Here is a 21533-nt window from a genome sequence, read left to right on the forward strand (position 1 = left end):
TATCAGGTAAAAGTACACACGTTGTGGACCACAGCACGGGGGTCCACTGTATTATTTATAATGTGCAAGCCGTGTCATTAGGGACAGAGGACCCTATTGAATTTCTAGCGTTTTATTATTATTATTATTTTTTATTATTATAATCATTATACCGCCGCCTCTTTGAGCTGTAATTTGACCCCCTTAACATGCTTCAAAACTCACCAAATTTGACACACACATCAAGACTGGCGAAAATTATGATGTAATCTAAAAACAAACTCAAAATTGCGCTCTAGCGTCCCCTAGGAAGAAAACACAGACACAACTGTCTCTAACTTCCAGTAGGAATGTCGTAGAGACATGAAACAAAAACCTCTATGTAGGTCTCAGTTAGACCTATATTTCATCCAGTGACACCACCCGGCTAAAATCAACAGGAAGTTTGTAATTCCCCCTTAAATGCAAAAGTTGGTTAAAAATTGTCGCTTTTTTTCAAACATTATCTCCTCTGAGGCCGTTTGTCGTTTCGGCTTCAAATAAACACAGAAGAGAGATTGAACCTTTCTGATTAAAAGTACATGAAATAGTTTTAATTACTTCCCAAGTTTGGATTTTATGAGCCCGCTGCTGCTGTTGTGCTACTGCTTTCCCAAAATGGCGGCTCCCTGTTTCGATAAAACTGCCTTTAACTCACTGTAGGACTGTCATACACACATGAAACAAAAACCTCTATGTAGGTCTCACTGAGACCTATATTTCATACATTGACTACCCCCAACTAAAATCAACAGGAAGTTTGCTATTCCCATTTTAATACTACAACTGCATTACATTCACCATGCATTAGAGCATGGGTGTCAAACTCTAGCCCGCGGGCCAAATTTGGCCCTAGAGACAATATTAAATTAACATTAGAGCTGGCCCGCCGGTATTATACAGCGGCGGTGCATTCACCGCTAATTCTAATACTTGCCAACCCCTCACGATTTTCCCAGGAGACTCTTGAATTTCAGTGCCCCCCACCCCCGAAAATCTACCGGGGCAACCATTCTCTTGAATTTCTCCCGATTTCCACTCGGACAACAATATCGGCGGCGTGCCTTAAAGGTACTGCTTTTAGCGTCCTCTACAACCTGTCGTCATGTCCGCTTTTCTGCCATACAATCAGCGTGCCGGCCCAAGTCACGTAATATATGCGGATTCTACACACACACACACACACAAGTGAATGCAAGGCATACTTGGTCGACAGCCATACAGGTCACACTGAGGGTGCCCGTATAAACAATTTTTATAAACAATAATATATAATATGTATATAAATACAATTTATGATTTCATAATTATACATATAGGTTATATTAAAATGTATATATTACCACTTTATATGGAATTTAAATAAATTGTGTATATAATATATATATATATATATATATATATATATATATATATATATATAAGTGTACAAATGTATATGTTTGATTTAAATGTTAAACTGTGTATATGAGACGTGTGCTACATATATGTTGCTTATATATTGTTTTAAAAAAAAGTAATATAAGTGAAGCATGTTTTAGATTTTATATATTTCGAACCTTGTTCTTGTTGTGATGGGGTAGGTTTATATAAGCGTTGCTTCATCCTACACCCTTTCGGCTCAATCATTGCTCAAATGAGTGTTTTTTTTTTTCTTTTCTTGTTGTTGTTCTTTGTTTTATGTGAAGATTGCCGAAATAAAATACATTGATTGATTGAAAAAAAAAAACACTGTTAGAAATATGCACCACACTGTGAACCCACACCAACCAAGAATAACAAACACATTTCGGGAGAACATCCGCACTGTAACACAACAGAAAAAATACCCAGACCCCCTTGCAGCACTAACTCTTTCGGGACGCTACAATATACACCACCCCCCTCCCCCGCTACCAACAAAACTTGATTTTGCATATTACTATAAAGTTATATAAGCCTTGCTTGTTCAATATTCAATGCAAAACTTGTTTGGGTCCCTATTAAAAGGTTAAGTTGTTCAACTTTGGCCCACGGCTTTGTTCCGTTTAGAATTTTGGCCCACTCTGTGTTTGAGTTTGACACCCCTGCCTTAGAGTCTCAAAAAGGCGTCCTTATAAAATGCCCGAGCCACTTTACAACTGTTATTACTACGAGACTGATGTATAACACATGTGTATACAACTTTTTCTCGGTGTCATAATCCATCCATCCATCTTCTTCCGCTTATCCGGGCTTGGGTCACGGGGGCAGCAGCCCAAGCGGTCCCGTCCCTCGCTGCTTGCAGCTTTAATTGGTATTTAAGCTGCTATTGGGAGAAACCTGAGAAACTCTTACCTAATAAAGTTGTGAGGAATGATGTCTTGTCCTTCTGTCCACTTTCTTTGTGTTAATCCAGGCTGCTCTGTGCGCTATACACATCGTGAGAAAAGTTCCCGAGCTCGGGGAGCTGTTCGCCCCGACGGCTCGCGCCCTCCTGGTGGAAAAGCACCACGTCAGTCAACCTCAAGACCCTCGTCCAAGACCCACGTCATATTCAAGGCCGTGTGCTCTTTGTCCCAAGGTGTGCTCCACGGCGCCGTAGTGCTCATCACGCAGCTGTGCGTGTGCAATCCGAGACACTCGAGCGCTTCAGAAAGGTACCGAGGACACGCACACACTACACATGAACTCAAAATACAAAAACTAACATGAACGGAGGGTCCAAAGAACAGAATCAGAAGTACTTTATTCATCCTTGAAGGGAAATTATGATTATCAGCACAATCTCATTATGATGTGCACTCATGTTTTCTAATGACTGTAGGTCTTCAACTATACGAAGTAGGGGTGTAACGGTACGTGTATTTGTATTAAACGGTTTTGGTTCGGTTCGGTTCGGAGGTGTACCGAACGTGTTTCCACACGGACATATTAGGTAGCGCACCACACGTTGTGTAAACAAAGCAGAGCGAGGCACTACACACGGCAGGCTAGCAGCGACCGGGCGAGGACAACATGCAAAAGCCAGAGCCGGAAGACCCTCCCCTTTTGGAACACTTCGGCTTGGCGGTGCGATGCAACAACGGAGGACGGAGGTTCGCCGACATTGTTCAGCAACAGTAGGGTATGCTTCTGCCAACACGTCAAACATGCTAACCCCTTTGAAGCGGCACCACCCCCAAGTAACCTGCATTTAAGGTTGAGAAAGAGGAGCTTGGTGCAAGCAGCCAGGCAGGGCTATAGCAATAACAAATGTTTTTATAGCAGCACATCCATTTTCTACCGCTTGTCCGTTCGGGGTCGCGATGGGTTGCTGTATTGCATTACAACTAGATTTTGACCCACTTCTATGGTGGAAGAACAATGAGCACATATATCCTCTTACTGCCAAGTTAGCCAGGCTGGCGGGGGGGGGGGGGGGGGGGGAGGGAGGAGGAGAGTTAATCTGAGGCTGAGTTGACTTGAAACTGTTTAATGTTGCACTTTTTATACTTAGAAGAAAAGTTTTGTCATTTTATTTCTTCCGAGCAACAACTGGAGTCAGTTGAATGTTGATTAATGTGGACCCCGACTTAAACAAGTTGAAAACTTATGGGGTGTTACCATTTAGTGGTGTAATTGTACGGAATATGTACTGTACTGTGCAGTCTACTAATAGTGAAGTGAATTGAATTATATTTATATAGTGCTTTTCTCTAGTGACTCAAAGCGCTTTACATAGTGACACCCAATATCTAAGTTACATTTAAACCAGTGTGGGTGGCACTGGGAGCAGGTGGGTAAAGTGTCTTGCCCAGGGATACAACGGCAGTGACTAGGATGGCGGAAGCGGGATCGAACCTGCAACCCTCAAGTTGCTGGCACGGCCACTCTACCAACCGAGCTATACCGCCCTACAATAAAAGTATCAATCAATCAATAAATCAATCAATCAAAAAAAGCACTTTATATGTAGAAAGGTTTTGTTAAGAAACATTCTGAGCCTTATCTTATTTAGTTTTTATTTGATATATGTTGACCACACTAACTCTGGCAATGGACCTGTGTGTACAAACCCGTTTCCATATGAGTTGGGAAATTGTGTTAGATGTAAATATAAACGGAATACAATGATTTGCAAATCATTTTTAACCCATATTCAGTTGAATATGCTACAAAGACAACATATTTGATGTTCAAACTGATAGACATTTTTTTGTTGTTGCAAATAATCATTAACTTTAGAATTGGATGCCAGCAACACGTAGCAAAGAATTTGGGAAAGGTGGAATGCTCATCAGACACTTATTTGGAACATCCCACAGGTGTGCAGGCTAATTGGGAACAGGTGGGTGACATGATTGGGTATAAAAGCAACTTCCATGAAATGCTAAGTAATTCACAAACAAGGATGTGGCGAGGGTCACCACTTTGTAAGCAAATTGTCGAACAGTTTTAGAACAACGTTTCTGAACGAGCTATCGCAAGGAATTTAGGGATTTTACCATCTACGGCCCGTAAAATCATCAAAAGGTTCAGAGAATCCGGAGAAATCACTGCACGTAAGCGATGATATTACGGAACTTTGATCCCTCAGGCGGCACTGCATCAAAAACCGACATCAGTGTGTAAAGGATATCACTACATGGGCTCAGGAACACTTCATAAAACCACTGTCAGTAGCTACAGTTGGTCGCTACATCTGTAAGTGCAAGTTAAAACTCTACTATGCAAAGCGAAAGCCATTTATCAACAACACCCAGAAATGCCGCTGGCTTCGCTGGGCTCGAGCTTTTCTAAGATGGACTGATCTAAAGTGTTCTGTGGTCTGACGAGTCCACATTTCAAATTATATTTGGAAACTGTGGACGTGGTGTCCTCCGGAACAAAGAAGAAAATAACCTTCCGGATTGTTATAGGCGCAAAGTTCAAAAGCCAGCATCTGTGATGGTATGGGGGTGCATTAGTGCCCAATGCATGGGTAATTTACACATCTGTGAAGGCACCATTAATGCTGAACGGTCCACACAGGTTTTGGAGCAACCATCAAAAGGTTCAGAGAATCTGGAGAAATCACTGCACGTAAGCGATGATATTACGGAACTTTGATCCCTCAGGCGGCACTGCATCAAAAACCGACATCAGTGTGTAAAGGATATCACTACATGGGCTCAGGAACACTTCGTAAAACCACTGTCAGTAACTACAGTTGGTCGCTACATCTGTAAGTGCAAGTTAAAACTCTACTATGCAAAGCAAAAGCCATTTATCAACAACACCCAGAAATGCCGCCGGCTTCGCTGGGCCCGAGCTCATCTAAGATGGACTGATGCAAAGTGGAAAAGTATCCTGCGGTCTGACGTGTCCACATTTGAAATTATATTTGGAAACTGTGGACGTGGTGTCCTCCGGAACAAAGAGGAAAATAACCATCCGGATTGTTCTAGGCGCAAAGTTCAAAAGCCAGCATCTGTGATGGTATGGGGGTGTATTAGTGCCCAAGGCATGGGTAACTTACACATCTGTGAAGGCACCATTAATGCTGAAAGGTACATACAGGTTTTGGAGCAACCATCAAAAGGTTCAGAGAATCTGGAGAAATCACTGCACGTAAGCGATGATATAACAGACCTTTGATCCCTCAGGCGGCACTGCATCAAAAACCGACATCAGTGTGTAAAGGATATCCCAACATGGGCTCAGGAACACTTCATAAAACCACTGTCAGTAGCTACAGTTGGTCGCTACATCTGTAAGTGCAAGTTAAAACTCTACTATGCAAAGCGAAAGCCATTTATCAACAACACCCAGAAATGCCGCCGGCTTCGCTGGGCCCGAGCTCATCTAAGATGGACTGATGCAAAGTGGAAAAGTGTTCTGCGGTCTGACGTGTCCACATTTTAAATTATATTTGGAAACTGCGGACGTGGTGTCCTCCGGAACAAAGAGGAAAATAACCATCCGGATTGTTATAGGCGCAAAGTTGAAAAGCCAGCATGTGTGATGGTATGTGGGTGTATTAGTGCCCAAGGCATGGGTAACTTACACATCTGTCAAGGCACCATTAATGCTGAATGGTCCATACAGGTTTTGGAGCAACCATCAAAAGGTTCAGAGAATCTGGAGAAATCACTGCACGTAAGCGATGATATTACGGAACTTTGATCCCTCAGGCGGCACTGCATCAAAAACCGACATCAGTGTGTAAAGGATATCATTACATGGGCTCAGGAACACTTCGTAAAACCACTGTCAGTAACTACAGTTGGTCGCTACATCTGTAAGTGCAAGTTAAAACTCTACTATGCAAAGCAAAAGCCATTTATCAACAACACCCAGAAATGCCGCCGGCTTCGCTGGGCCCGAGCTCATCTAAGATGGACTGATGCAAAGTGGAAAAGTGTCCTGCGGTCTGACGTGTCCACATTTGAAATTATATTTGGAAACTGTGGACGTGGTCTCCTCCGGAACAAAGAGGAAAATAACCATCCGGATTGTTCTAGGCGCAAAGTTCAAAAGCCAGCATCTGTGATGGTATGGGGGTGTATTAGTGCCCAAGGCATGGGTAACTTACACATCTGTGAAGGCACCATTAATGCTGAAAGGTACATACAGGTTTTGGAGCAACCATCAAAAGGTTCAGAGAATCTGGAGAAATCACTGCACGTAAGCGATGATATAACAGACCTTTGATCCCTCAGGCGGCACTGCATCAAAAACCGACATCAGTGTGTAAAGGATATCCCAACATGGGCTCAGGAACACTTCATAAAACCACTGTCAGTAGCTACAGTTGGTCGCTACATCTGTAAGTGCAAGTTAAAACTCTACTATGCAAAGCGAAAGCCATTTATCAACAACACCCAGAAATGCCGCCGGCTTCGCTGGGCCCGAGCTCATCTAAGATGGACTGATGCAAAGTGGAAAAGTGTTCTGCGGTCTGACGTGTCCACATTTTAAATTATATTTGGAAACTGCGGACGTGGTGTCCTCCGGAACAAAGAGGAAAATAACCATCCGGATTGTTATAGGCGCAAAGTTGAAAAGCCAGCATGTGTGATGGTATGTGGGTGTATTAGTGCCCAAGGCATGGGTAACTTACACATCTGTCAAGGCACCATTAATGCTGAATGGTCCATACAGGTTTTGGAGCAACCATCAAAAGGTTCAGAGAATCTGGAGAAATCACTGCATGTAAGCGATGATATTACGGACCTTTAATCCCTCAGGCGTCACTGCATCAAAAAACGACATCAGTGTGTAAAGGATATCACCACATGGGCTCAGGAACACGTCATAAAACTACTGTCAGTAGCTACAGTTGGTCGGTACATCTGTAAGTGCAAGTTAAAACTCTAGTATGCAAAGCGAAAGCCATTTATCAACAACACCCAGAAATGCCGCCGGCTTCGCTGGGCCCGAGCTCATCTAAGATGGACTGATGCAAAGTAGAAAAGTGTTCTGTGGTCTGACATGTCCACATTTCAAATTATATTTGGAAACTGCGGACGTGGTGTCCTCCGGAACAAAGAGGAAAATAACCATCCGGATTGTTCTAGGCGCAAAGTTGAAAAGCCAGCATGTGTGATGGTATGTGGGTGTATTAGTGCCCAAGGCATGGGTAACTCACACATCTGTGAAGACACCATTAATGCTGAAAGGTACATACAGGTTTTGGAGCAACCATCAAAAGGTTTAGAGAATCTGGAGAAATCACTGCACGTAAGCGATGATATTACAGACCTTTAATCCCTCAGGCAGCACTGCATCAAAAACCGACATCAGTGTGTAAAGGATATCACAACATGGGCTCAGGAACACTTCATAAAACCACTGTCAGTAACTACAGTTGGTCGCTACATTTGTAAGTGCAAGTTAAAACTCTAGTATGCAAAGCGAAAGCCATTTATCAACAACACCCAGAAATGCCGCTGGCCTCGCTGGGCTCGAGCTCATCTAAGATGGACTGATGCAAAGTGGAAAAGTGTTCTGCGGTCTGACGTGTCCACATTTCAAATTATATTTGGAAACTGTGGACGTGGTGTCCTCCGGAACAAAGAGGAAAATAACCATCCGGATTGTTATAGGCGCAAAGTTCACAAGCCAGCATCTGTGATGGTACGGAGGTGTATTAGTGCCCAAGGCATGGGTAACTTACACATCTGTGAAGGCACCTTTAATGCTGAAAGGTCCATACAGGTTTTGGAGCAACATATGTTGTCATCCAAGCAACGGTATCATGGACGCCCCTGCTTATTTCAGCAAAACAATGCCAAGCCACGTGTTACAACAGCGTGGCTTTGCAGTAAAAGAGTGCGGGTACTTTTCCGGCCCGCCTGCAGTCCAGACCTGTCTCCCATCAAAAATGTGTGGCGCATTATGAAGCGTAAAATACGACAACAAGACTCCGGACTGTTGGACAACTTAAGCTGAACATCAATCAAGACTGGTTAAGAATTTCACTTTCAAAGCTCCAACAATTAGTTTCCTCAGTTCCCAAACGTTTATTGAGTGTTGTTAAAAGAAAAGGTGATGTAACACAGTGGTGAACATGCCCTTTCCCAACTACTTTGGCACGTGTTGCAGCCATGAAAAGTTTATGAGTTTGAACATCAAATATGTTGTCTTTGTAGCATATTCAACTGAATATGGGTTGGAAATGATTTGCAAATCATTGTATTCTGTTTATATTTACATCTAACACAATTTCCCAACTCTTATGGAAACAGGGTTTGTATTTTACTGACTCTCCTCGTTAACTCCTGTGCAGCACTTTGTGAAACTTTTAAAGTTTTATTTATATAAACAAAGTGGATTGGATTGTGTGTATCGCAGGCAGTGCCAGATCTGGTTCGGATCATGAAAGGCTTGGTCACCTCCGGGTATTCTCCAGAGCACGATGTGGCCGGGATCAGCGACCCTTTCCTGCAGGTATGCGCTAAATGCGGGATGTGTGGTTCATGAACGAAGCGTCTCTTTTACGTTTTTTTTTTTTAATACAATCTCTAATGGAGCCACACATCCCTGAGATGTACATGAGACCTGTCTCAGCGTAAGGGGAAGAAAAAAAACAACAACATATCATATGTTTTTTCATTTTATGTGTGTTTAGTAGAAAAAAAGTTTTGAATATTTCAAGTAAATAGCGAAGTTACAGGGGGGCAAAAAAGTATTTAGTCAGCCATCGATTGTGCAAGTTCTCCCACTTCAAATGATGACAGAGGTCTGTAATTTTCATCATAGGTACACTTTAACTGTGAGAGACAGAATGTGGAAAAAAAATCCAGGAATTCACATTGTAGGAATTTTAAAGAATTTATTTGTAAATTATGGTTGAAAATAAGTATTTGGTCAACCATTCAAAGCTCCCACTGATGAAAGGATGTTTTGGCTCAAAAATCCTTCATTCTTTCCTTAACACGGATCAATCGTCCTGTCCCCTTAGCGGAAAAACAGCCCCAAAGCATGATGTTTCCACCCCCATGCTTCACAGTAGGTGTGGTGTTCTTGGGATGTATTCTTCTTCCTCCAAACACGACGAGTTGAGTTTATACCAAAAAGTTCTATTTTGGTTTCATCTGACCACATGACAGTCTCACAATCCTCTGTTGTATCATCCATGTATCCATTTTGGTATAAACTCAACTCGTCGTGTTTGGATGGAAGAAGAATACTGAGTTGCATCCCATGAACACCATACCTACTGTGAAGCATCATGCTTTGGGGCTGTTTTTCTGCCAAGGGGACAGGACGATTCATCCGTGTTAAAGCTATGCAAGCCTCAATATATACCTTGATGTTGCAGAAAAAAAAGACCATGTATTTTTTTAACCGATTTCCGAACTCTAAATGGGTGAATTTTGGCAAATTAAACGCCTTTCTGTTTATCGGTCTTTTAGCGATGACGTCAGAACGTGACGTCGCCGAGGTAACACACCCGCCATATTCATTTTCACATTACAAACACCGGGTCTCAGCTCTGTTATTTTCCGTTTTTTCAACAATTTTTGGGGAATTTTGTAGACATCATGCCTCGTTGGTGTGTTGTCGGAGGGTGTAACAACACTAACAGGGAGGGATTCAAGTTGCACCACTGGCAAGAAATCTGCCGCCAGACCCCCATTGAATGTGCCAGAGTGTCTGCACATTTGACCGGCAGTGCTAAGACAGACATGGCACAGAGATGTATGGATAACCTGCAGATGCATTTGCAACCATTAAGTCAACGAAATCACAATGGTGAGTTTTGTTGATGTTGTTGACTTATGTGCTAATCAGACATATTTGGTCGCGGCGTGACTGCCAGCTAATCGATGCTAACATGCTACGCTAATCGATGCTAACATGCTATTTACACTAGCTGTATGTACATTTGAAACTAGATACCCACATATAATGCGAAACAAACACTTACCAATCGACGGATTTAAGTTGCTCCAGTGTCATAAGATGCGAAAGTCCTGATCGTTTGGTCCGCACATTTTACCGGCGATGCTAATAAGGCAGCCATGCTATGGGCCACTTCATTAGGTACACCCACGCTATGGCCGAATAGCGTCAATAGCTATTCGCTCAATAGCTTCAATTTCTTCTTCAATTTCATTTTCGCTATCCGCCTCCATACTCCGACCATCTGTTTCAATACATGCGTAATCTGTTGAATCGCTTAAGCCGCTGAAATCCGAGTCTGAATCCGAGCTAATGTCGCTATATCTTGCCATGTTGTTTGTATTGGCAGCACTGTATGACGTCACAGGGAAATGGATAGTTTTTTCGAAGATAGCGAAAATAAGGCACTTTAAAGCTTTATTTAGGGATATTCCGGGACCGGTAAAATTAAAAAAAAAACTTCAAAAAATACAACAAGCCACTGGGAACTGATTTTTAGTGTTTTTAACCCTTTTGAAATTGTGATAACGTTCCCCTTTAAGGAAAGAATGAATGGGGCCATGTATCGTGAGATTTTGAGCCAAAACCTCCTTCCATCAGTGAGAGCTTTGAATGGTTGACCAAATACTTATTTTCCACCATAATTTACAAATAAATTATTTAAAATTCCTGGATTTTTTTTTCACATTCTGTCTCACAGTTTAAGTGTACCTATGATGAAAATTACAGACCTCTTTCATCCTTTGAAGTGGGAGAACTTGCACAATCGCTGGCTGACTAAATACTTTTTTGCCCCACTGTAGTTTTTAGATTGTTTTAAAAATGTGTGTGGCACTATTTTGACACCGATACCAGTCCCAAAATATTGGTATCGGAACTACACAACTATGAACCAATTTCACATGCTACTGAATTGTAAGGTGTGTCCCAACATTGGAAATGTCTTTGATAAAAGCTGAATAAAAGAATGACGTTTCTTCCATTCCCAGGTACGCATCTTGAGACTGCTGAGAATCCTCGGTCGCAACAACGAGGCAGCGAGTGACGCCATGAACGACCTCCTGGCTCAGGTTTGAGTGACGCTTACCGACGATTCGTGCCGTGGCTGCAACATCGGCTGCATGTCTTCCGGAAGCCAGTGCAGATGAGAAATAATTGAGTGTGCACGGGCTGCTGTTTAGGTCGCCACCAACACGGACAGCACCAAGACCGTGGGCAACGCGGTGCTGTATGAGACCGTGCTTACGGTGCTGGACATCAAGTCGGAGAGTGGCCTCAGGGTGAGAGACTTATCGTTTTGTTCGCATTCATTTCAAGTAGAGATATCCGGTCTGTCTGTCGGTCTGTCTGTCGGTCTGTCTGTCGGTATGTCTGTCGGTCTGTCTGTCTGTCTGTCGGTCGGTCGGTCTGTCTGTCTGTCTGTCTGTCTGTCTGTCTGTCGGTCGGTCGGTCGGTCGGTCGGTCGGTCGGTCGGTCGGTCGGTCGGTCGGTGGGTCGGTCGGTCGGTCGGTCTGTCTGTTGGTCGGTCGGTCGGTCGGTCTGTCTGTAGGTCTGTCTGTCGGTCGGTCGATCGAAGGTAAAACCGTATTTCTCTTTTAACCTAATTAAACAAGTCTTGCATTCTTTTATTTCAAGTGGCCTGGACTACTGTGATGGACTTTATACTGGCATCAGCCAAAAAAATCTCTCTCCCAGTTGCAGTTAGTCCAGAACGCGGCAGCACGACTTTTAACAGGGGCCAGGAAACGCCGGCATATAACCCCCAATTCTTGAGGGTTTGCATTGGCTCCCTGTTCATTTTAGAATTGATTTTAAAACCTCGCTGTTTGCTTTTTAAAGCTTTACATGGACTGGCACCTCAATATTTCTCTCGGACCTCATCCAGATTTACACTCTGAGGTCCGAGAGCTAGTTCTGGCTCGTGGTGCCCAAGACCAGACTTAAAACCGGGGTGGACAGGGGCCTTCTCTGTGGTCGGCCCTAAGCTCTGGAACACTCTAGCCCTCCGTGTTCGAACTGCCCCAACAGTGGAGTGTTTTAAGCAGTGGTCCCCAAACTTATTGACTTGGGGGCCGCATTGGGTTAAAATAATTTGTATATTTGTATATATATGTATATATTCCTCGCGCACTAATTGACTTAATTGACTGAAAACATGACATCAAGTGCGCAATCCAACGATGAAAAAATGCATTTTTAGACAATATGATTTGCTTGAGCGGCTAGGAGACACAGAGTAACAAGCAGTAGAAAATGAATTAGAAAGGACAGATTTTAAAAAATAATCAAAAATAATTGTTTATATTTTTTTCAAACTTGGGAATTCCCGCGGGCCGGATTTTGGATGCTGGCGGGGTCATGGCACCCACCTGTTCCCAATTAGCCTGCACACGTGTGGGATGTTCCCAATAAGTGTTTGATGAGCATTCCTCAACTTTATCAGTATTAATTGCCACCTTTCTCAACGTCTTTGTCATGTGTTGCTGGCATCAAATTATAAAGTTAATGATTATTTTGCAAAAAAATCTTTACGGCAAAATATTATTTGCAAAAAAATCATTATGGCCCACGGGCCATAGTTTGGGGACCCCGGGTTTTAAGTCTCATCTTAAGACCCACTTTTATTCTTTGGCTTTAAACACGATGTGAGTTGTGTGGTCCTGTGTTTTTAAAAATGTTGATATCTATTTATTGTTTTAATTGGTTTCACCCTTTAAAATCGTTTTTAATCATATTTATTTTTCTATTGTTTTTATATCTATTTATTTTATATTGGGTTTATTTTTTGGGGTTTTTATTCATTCATTGATGGAGCTAAAGATAATATTTAGGGACCGATGTACCTTTGGGACAGAGGACCCTATTGAATTTCTAAGGTTTTATTATTATTCTTTATTATACCGCCGCCTCTTTGAGCTGTAATTTGACCCCCTTAACATGCTTCAAAACTCACCAAATTTGAAATACACACCAGGACTGGTGAAAATTGCGATGTAATCCAAAAACCAAACCCCAAAACTCAAAATTGTGCTCTAGCGCCCCCTAGGAAGAAAACACAGACAAAACTGTCTGTAACTTCCAGTAGGAATGTCGTAGAAACATGAAACAAAAACCACTACGTAGGTCTCAGTTAGACCTATATTTCATCCAGTGAGAACCCCCCCCCCCCGCTAAAATCAACAGGAAGTTTGCTATTCCCACTTCAATACAACAACTGCATTACATTCACCATGCGTTAGTCTCAAAATGGCGTCCTTATAAAATGCCCAAGCCACTTTACAACTGTTATTGCTATGAAACTGATGTATAACACATGTGTATACAACTTTTTCTTGGTGTAATAATCCATCCATCCATTTTCTACCACTTATCTGGGCTTGGGTCGCGGGGGCAGCAGCTAAGCGGTCCCGTCCATCGCTGCTTGCAGCTTTAATTTTATGTTGTTTTTATATTTATTTTATATTGGGCTTATTTTTTTTTTGTTTTTATTCAGTCACTGGTGGAGCTAAGGATAATATTTGAATAGTGTTTTTAATATTCAATCAATCAATGTTTATTTATATAGCCCTAAATCACAAGTGTCTCAAAGGGCTGCACAAGCCACAACGACATCCGCGGCACAGAGCCCACATAAGGACAAGGAAAAACTCACCCCAGTGGGACATCCTAAATATTGTTGTGCAGCACTTTGGAAACATTCCTGCGGTTTAAATGTGCTATAAAATTAAAGTGGATTGGATTAGATTAATTTCATTCATACTCCATAATCTTACCGTTCTCATTGGTGATGTCATTGACAAAAATGACTCCTCTGTCAAACATATTTTCTCCAGAAGAAAAGCTTTTAATCTATTATAATATTAGAGTTCATCCATGTAATCTGCAGCAAAATGTCATCTCTTTTTTTTCCTAGCACATAAAATTGAAAACCCCCCCACGCTGTTTATGTCCTCAGGTCCTGGCTGTGAACATCTTGGGACGCTTCCTCCTGAACAACGACAGAAACATTAGGTCAGTTTTATCCTCCATCCCCTGCTCCTTCTCCCTCCCCCTCGGGGGTCCGTTGTTCATTTTCATTTCTCAAAGCCACCGGCAGCATCTCCACAGCCACAGGGAGAAACGTCTTGACAGGTTGTCATCGGTCTGAGCTATCTCATCACTTTTGCCCCGGGTGGATTTTCTCCGGAGCCACACTGGAAGGTCACTTTCCGTCTGCCGGACAGAGTGAAGGCTCATCAGTCCTTCCTCTGGGGGTTTGGTTTTGGAATGGTTTTCTTAGGTCCCCATCCTTGAAGGAGCAGAGGTCACTGGGCACGCTTGTCTTAGCTGTTACCTTTATGACTTTATAGGACCGGATTAGTCCCTTGAGACTTTTCATGTGCTGGAAAAGAAAAGTATTGTTTGGAGATGACAAAGAAAAAACGGGTATAAACCGTGAAACCAGTTTGTTTTGATCAAGTCATCTACAATGAGTTGGGAAATTGTGTTAGATGTAAATATAAACGGAATACAATGATTTGCAAATCCTTTTCAACCCATATTCAATTGAATATGCTACAAAAACAACATATTTGATGTTCAAACTCATAAACTTTATTTTGTATTTGCAAATAATAATTAACTTAGAATTTCATGGCTGCAACACGTGCCAAAGTAGTTGGGAAAGGGCATGTTCACCACTGTGTTACATCACCTTTTCTTTTAACAACACTCAATAAACGTTTGGGATCTGAGGAAACTAATTGTTGAAGCTTTGAAAGTGGAATTCTTTCCCATTCTTGTTTTATGTAGAGCTTCAGTCCTTCAACAGTCCGGGCGGGGTCTCCGCTGTCGTATTTTAGGTTTCATAATACACCACACATTTTCGATTGGAGACAGGTCTGGACTGCAGGCGGCCCAGGTAAGTACCCGCACTTTTTTTTTTTTTTACGAAGCCACGCTGTTGTAAAACGTGCTGAATGTGGCTTGGCATTGTCTTGCTGAAATAAGCAGGGGCGTCCATGAAAAAGACGGCGCTTAGATGGCAGCATATGTTGTTCCAAAACCTGTATGTACCTTTCAGCATTAACGGTGCCTTCACAGATGTGTAAGTTACCCATGCCTTGGGCACTAATGCACCCCCATACCATCACAGATGCTGGATTTAGAACATTGCGTCGATATCAGTCTGGATGGTTCGCTTCGCCTTTGTTCCGGATGACACAATGTCGAATATCTCCAAAAACAATTTGAAATGTGGACTCGTCAGACCACAGAACACTTTTCCACTTTGCATCAGTCCATTTTAGATGATCTCGGGCCCAGAGAAGCCGGTGGCGTTTCTGGATGTTGTTGATAAATGGCTTTCGCTTTGCATAGTATAGCTTTAACTTGCACTTACAGATGTAGCGACTATCTATATTTAGTGACAGTGGTTTTCTGAAGTGTTCCTGAGCCCATGTGGTGATATCCTTTAGAGATTGATGTCGGTTTTTGATACAGTGCTGTCTGAGGGATCGAAGGTCACGGTCATTCAATGTTGGTTTCCGGCCATGCCGCTTACATGGAGTGATTTCTCCAGATTCTCTGAACCTTTTGATGATATTATGGAGCGTAGATGTTGAAATCCCTAAATTTCTTGCAATTGCACTTTGAGAAACGTTGTTCTTAAACCGTTTGACTATTTGCTCACACAGTTGTGGACAAAGGGGTGTACCTCGCCCCATCCTTTCTTGTGAAAGACTGAGCATGTTTTGGGAATCTGTTTTTATACCCAATCATGGCACCCACCTGTTCCCAATTAGCCTGCCCTGCCTGTTCCAAATAAGTGTTTGATGAGCATTCCTCAACTGTATCAGTATTTATTGCCACCTTTCCCAACTTCTTTGTCACGTGTTGCTGGCATCAAATTCTAAAGTTAAGGATTATTTGCACACAAAAAAATGTTTATCAGTTTGAACATCAAATGTGTTGTCTTTGTACCAATATTCTCCTTGGTCTTGTGGACGTTCAGGACCAGGTTGCTGGTTCTGCACCAGTCAACCAGATGTTTCACCTCCTCCCTATAGTCCATGTCGTTGAGACCCACTACTGTTGTGTCGTCCGCATACTTCACAATGTGGTTCTAGAGGACCTGGCGCAGCAGTCAAAAAATCCTGAATCCGGATCAACCCTCAAAATGTAATCACTTGTTCAATCCACTCTCTTTATCTCTGCGGGTGGAGGCGGGATTGCTAGCATGCGCCCTCATTTCCTGACCAAATAAAACACAATTTTTTTTAGAAATGAAGAAAAACATGTCCACAAATAGCTTTGAGTTGCCATTCTTCTCCCGTCTTTGGCGAGTGTCATGAATAAAATACGCAAGCGTGGCTAGTTTCTGCTATCTCGACATGAAGACATCCAGCCTGAAGGGCGTTGACATTCCACTTTTTGTATTTTCAATATTTCACCTCATGATTGTGTTGAAAACTTAATGTTTTTGCCAACTGACTGAGTCAATTCCTGTTTTCTTTCTGTACACCATCAGGTACATCGCCATGAATTCACTGCAAAAGATTGTTGGGACGGACAACATAGCCGTGCAGCGGCACAGAGGAACCATCGTGGACTGCTTGAAAGACGCCGACGCCTCTGTCAAACGGTATTTATTATGCATTTTATATTTAATATTATATTATAAATAAGGGTGGGCCCTGCGATGAGGTGGGGACTTGTCCAGGGTGTACGGCGCCTTCTGCCCAAATGCAGCTGAGATAGGCTCCAGTGACCCCCCGCGACCCCGAAAAGGGACAAGCGGTAGAAAATGGATGGATGGATGGATATACATTTCATATTTAATATTATATTATAAATAGGGGTGGGCCCTGCGATGAGGTGGCGACTTGTCCAAGGTGTACGCCGCCTTCCGCCCGAATGCAGCTGAGATAGGCTCAAGCGGTAGAAAATGGATGGATGGATGGAAGTTCAACTATTAAAAAAATGAAACAACTTTATATAACAAACACTATATTTATATTTAATACACATTTTATATTCAATATTATATTATAAATAGGGGTGGGCCCTGCGATGAGGTGGCGACTTGTCCAAGGTGTACACCGCCTTCCGCCCGAATGCAGCTGAGATAGGCTCCAGCACCCCCCACGACCCTGAACAGGACAAGCGGTAGAAAATGGATGGATGGATGGAAGTTCAACTATTAAAAAAATGAACCAACATTATATAATAAACACTACATTTATATTTAATACACATTTTATATTTAATATTATATTATAAATAGGGGTGGGCCCTGCGATTAGGTGGCGACTTGTCCAGGGTGTACGGCGCCTTCTGCCCAAATGCAGCTGAGATAGGCTCCAGTGACCCCCCGCGACCCCGAAAAGGGACAAGCGGTAGAAAATGGATGGATGGATGGATATACATTTCATATTTAATATTATATTATAAATAGGGGTGGGCCCTGCGATGAGGTGGCGACTTGTCCAAGGTGTACGCCGCCTTCCGCCCGAATGCAGCTGAGATAGGCTCAAGCGGTAGAAAATGGATGGATGGATGGAAGTTCAACTATTAAAAAAATGAAACAACTTTATATAACAAACACTATATTTATATTTAATACACATTTTATATTCAATATTATATTATAAATAGGGGTGGGCCCTGCGATGAGGTGGCGACTTGTCCAAGGTGTACACCGCCTTCCGCCCGAATGCAGCTGAGATAGGCTCCAGCACCCCCCACGACCCTGAACAGGACAAGCGGTAGGAAATGGATGGATGGATGGATGGAAGTTCAACTATTAAAAAAATGAACCAACATTATATAATAAACACTACATTTATATTTAATACACATTTTATATTTAATATTATATTATAAATAGGGGTGGGCCCTGTGATGAGGTGGCGACTTGTCCAGGGTGTACGGCGCCTTCTACCCAAATGCAGCTGAGATAGGCTCCAGCGACCCCAAAAAGGGACAAGCGGTAGAAAATGGATGGATATACATTTTATATTTAATATTATATTATAAATAAGGGTGGGCCCTGCGATGAGGTGGCGACTTGTCCAAGGTGTACTCCGCCTTCCGCCCGAATGCAGCTGAGATAGGCTCCAGCACCCCCCGCGACCCTGAACGGGACAAGCGGTAGTAAATGGATGGATGGATGGATATACATTTTATATTTATTATTATATTAAAAATAGGGGTGGGCCCTGCGATGAGGTGGCGACTTGTCCAAGGTGTACACCGCATTCCGCCCGAATGCAGCTGAGATAGGCTCCAGTGACCCCCCGCGACCCTGAACGGGACAAGCGGTAGAAAATGGATGGATATACATTTTATATTTAATATTATATTATAAATAAGGGTGGGCCCTGTGATGAGGTGGTGACTTGTCCAGGGTGTAAAGCATTCTGCCCGAATGCAGCTGAGCTAGGCTCCAGCACCCCCCGCGACCCTAAACGGGACAAGCGGTAGGAAATGGATGGATGGATGGATATACATTTTATATTTAATATTATATTATAAATAGGGGTGGGCCCTGCGATGAGGTGGCGACTTGTCCAGGGTGTACGCCGCTTTCCGCCCGAATGCAGCTGAGATAGGCTCAAGCGGTAGAAAATGGATGGATGGATGGAAGTTCAACTATTAAAAAAATGACACAACTTTCTATAACAAACACTATATTTATATTTAATACACATTTTATATTCAATATTATTTTATAAATAGGGGTGGGCCCTGCGATGAGGTGGCGACTTGTCCAGGGTGTACACCGCCTTCTGCCCAAATGCAGCTGAGATAGGCTCCAGCGACCCCAAAAAGGGACAAGCGGTAGAAATGGATGGATATACATTTTATATTTATTATATTATAAATAGGGGTGGGCCCTGCGAGGAGCTGGCGACTTGTCCAAGGTGTACACCGCCTTCCGCCCGAATGCAGCTGAGATAGGCTCCAGCGACCCCAGAAAGGGAAAAGCGGTAGAAAATGGATGAATGGATGGATATACATTTTATATTTAATATTATATTATAAATAGGGGTGGGCCCTGCGATGAGGTGGCGACTTGTCCAGGGTTTAACCAGCCTTCTGCCTGAATGCAGCTGAGATAGGCTCCAGCACCCCCCGTGACCCTTAACGGGACAAACGGTAGAAAATGGATGGATATACATTTTATATATATTATTATATTAAAAATAGGGGTGGGCCCTGCGATGAGGTGGCGACATGTCCAAGGTGTACACCGCCTTCCGCCCGAATGCAGCTGAGATAGGCTCCAGCACCCCCCACGACCCTGAACAGGACAAGCGGTAGAAAATGGTTGGATGGATGGAAGTTCAACTATTAAAAAAATGAACCAACATTATATAATAAACACTACATTTATATTTAATACACATTTTATATTTAATATTATATTATAAATAGGGGTGGGCCCTGCGATGAGGTGGCGACTTGTCCAGGGTGTACACCGCCTTCTGCCCAAATGCAGCTGAGATAGGCTCCAGCGACCCCAAAAAGGGACAAGCGGTAGAAAAATGGATGGATATACATTTTATATTTATTATGTTATAAATAGGGGTGGGCCCTGCGATGAGGTGGCGACTTGTCCAAGGTGTACGCCGCCTTCCGCCCGAATGCAGCTGAGGTAGGCTCCAGCACCCCCCGCGCCCCTCAACGGGACAAGTGGTATAAAATGGATGGATGGATGGATATAAATTTTATATTTATTATTATATTATAAATAGGGGTGGGCCCTGCGATGAGGTGTCGACTTGTCCAAGGTGTACACCGCCTTCCGCCCGAATGCAGCTGAGATAGGCTCCAGTGACCCCCCGCGCCCCTCAACGGGACAAGTGGTATAAAATGGATGGATGGATGGATATACATTTTATATTTATTATTATATTAAAAATAGGGGTGGGCCCTGCGATGAGGTGGCGACATGTCCAAGGTGTACACCGCCTTCCGCCCGAATGCAGCTGAGATACCTCCAGCACCCCCCGCGACCCTGAACGGGACAAGCGGTAGAAAATGGATGGATATACATTTTATATTTAATATTATATTATAAATAAGGGTGGGCCCTGCGATGAGGTGGCGACTTGTCCAGGGTGTAAAGCCTTCCGCCCGAATGTAGCTGAGATAGGCTCCAGCGACCCCAAAAAGGGACATGCGGTAGAAAAAGGATGGATGAATGGAAGTTCAACTATTAAAAAATTAACAATGTTATATAATAAACACTATATTTATATTTAATACACATTTTATATTTAATATTATATTATAAATAGGGGTGGGCCCTGCGATGACTTGTCCAGGTTGTACCCCGCCTTCCGCCCGAATGCAGCTCAGATAGGCTCCAGCGACCCCCCCCGGTGACCCCAGAAGGGAAAAGCGGTAGAAAATGGATGGCTGGATTATAAATAGGGGTGTCAAATGATCTTTTTAAATCAGTTTTAGTTTTGGAATGATTAATCACGCACTTGCCTAATTAAAAGTTGCAGAAGAAAAAGACCCGCGGTACTAGACTAGTACAGATCTAAAAACAGTAGATCTCCAGTATTACTGTGTATTTACTGCATAAAACAACATCATCTTCCTACTGGGAAAATGTTGAGTGAATTGGATTGAGAGATAGCGCCCTCTGCTGGATTCATAGCTGCAGACAGTGCCATTCATTAAACGACTTTCTGCTCAAGCTGCAATGCAAAACTATTTCCAGTTTGGAGCAGGAAAGGCTGGGATATTGATCTTTATGTGTCTTCCTATCTTCAGCCGCGCCTTGGAGCTCTCCTTGGCCTTGGTGTCCGCCAGCAACATCCGCTCCATGATGAAGGAGCTCCTCGTCTTCCTCTCCTCCTGCCCGCCCGAACTCCGAGCCGAAGCCGCCAGCGGCATATTCCACGCCGCGGAGAGGTGAGCCAGCATAAGCGTGCACGACTGCGTTCATGTTCCACTTTTCACACGCGCATGTCACCGCCGGAGTGCCAGTCTTTGTCCCCCGAGTGGGAAAGTCTTTGTGCGGGGACTTCTCTCTCTTTGTGTGTGTTTGTTTATGACTTGCTCTAAAGCACCGTTGTGTGTGTCTGTCAGGTATGCACCCTCCCAGCGTTGGCACATTGACACCATCCTGCATGTCCTCACCACGGTAAATACTCCGCTGCCTTGCCTTGACATCACTTTCAAGAGTTGAC

At 43.1% G+C, this 21533-nt stretch overlaps 1 protein-coding gene across 1 annotated transcript in view; it reads left to right on the top strand.

Moving 5' to 3' along the window:
- The window catches only part of ap1g2 (adaptor related protein complex 1 subunit gamma 2), a 60629-nt gene that overhangs the window by 12324 nt on the left and 26772 nt on the right, over positions 1-21533 (top strand). Inside the window, 10 exon segments of the mRNA XM_061890639.1 lie at positions 2396-2491; positions 2560-2608; positions 2611-2636; positions 8794-8889; positions 11337-11417; positions 11529-11627; positions 14303-14358; positions 16856-16969; positions 21115-21255; positions 21433-21487. Of these exon segments, the coding sequence (XP_061746623.1) occupies positions 2396-2491; positions 2560-2608; positions 2611-2636; positions 8794-8889; positions 11337-11417; positions 11529-11627; positions 14303-14358; positions 16856-16969; positions 21115-21255; positions 21433-21487 (813 nt within the window).

This window comes from Nerophis ophidion, linkage group LG28 (genome assembly GCF_033978795.1).
Source record: "Nerophis ophidion isolate RoL-2023_Sa linkage group LG28, RoL_Noph_v1.0, whole genome shotgun sequence".
Classification (NCBI taxonomy): domain Eukaryota; kingdom Metazoa; phylum Chordata; class Actinopteri; order Syngnathiformes; family Syngnathidae; genus Nerophis; species Nerophis ophidion.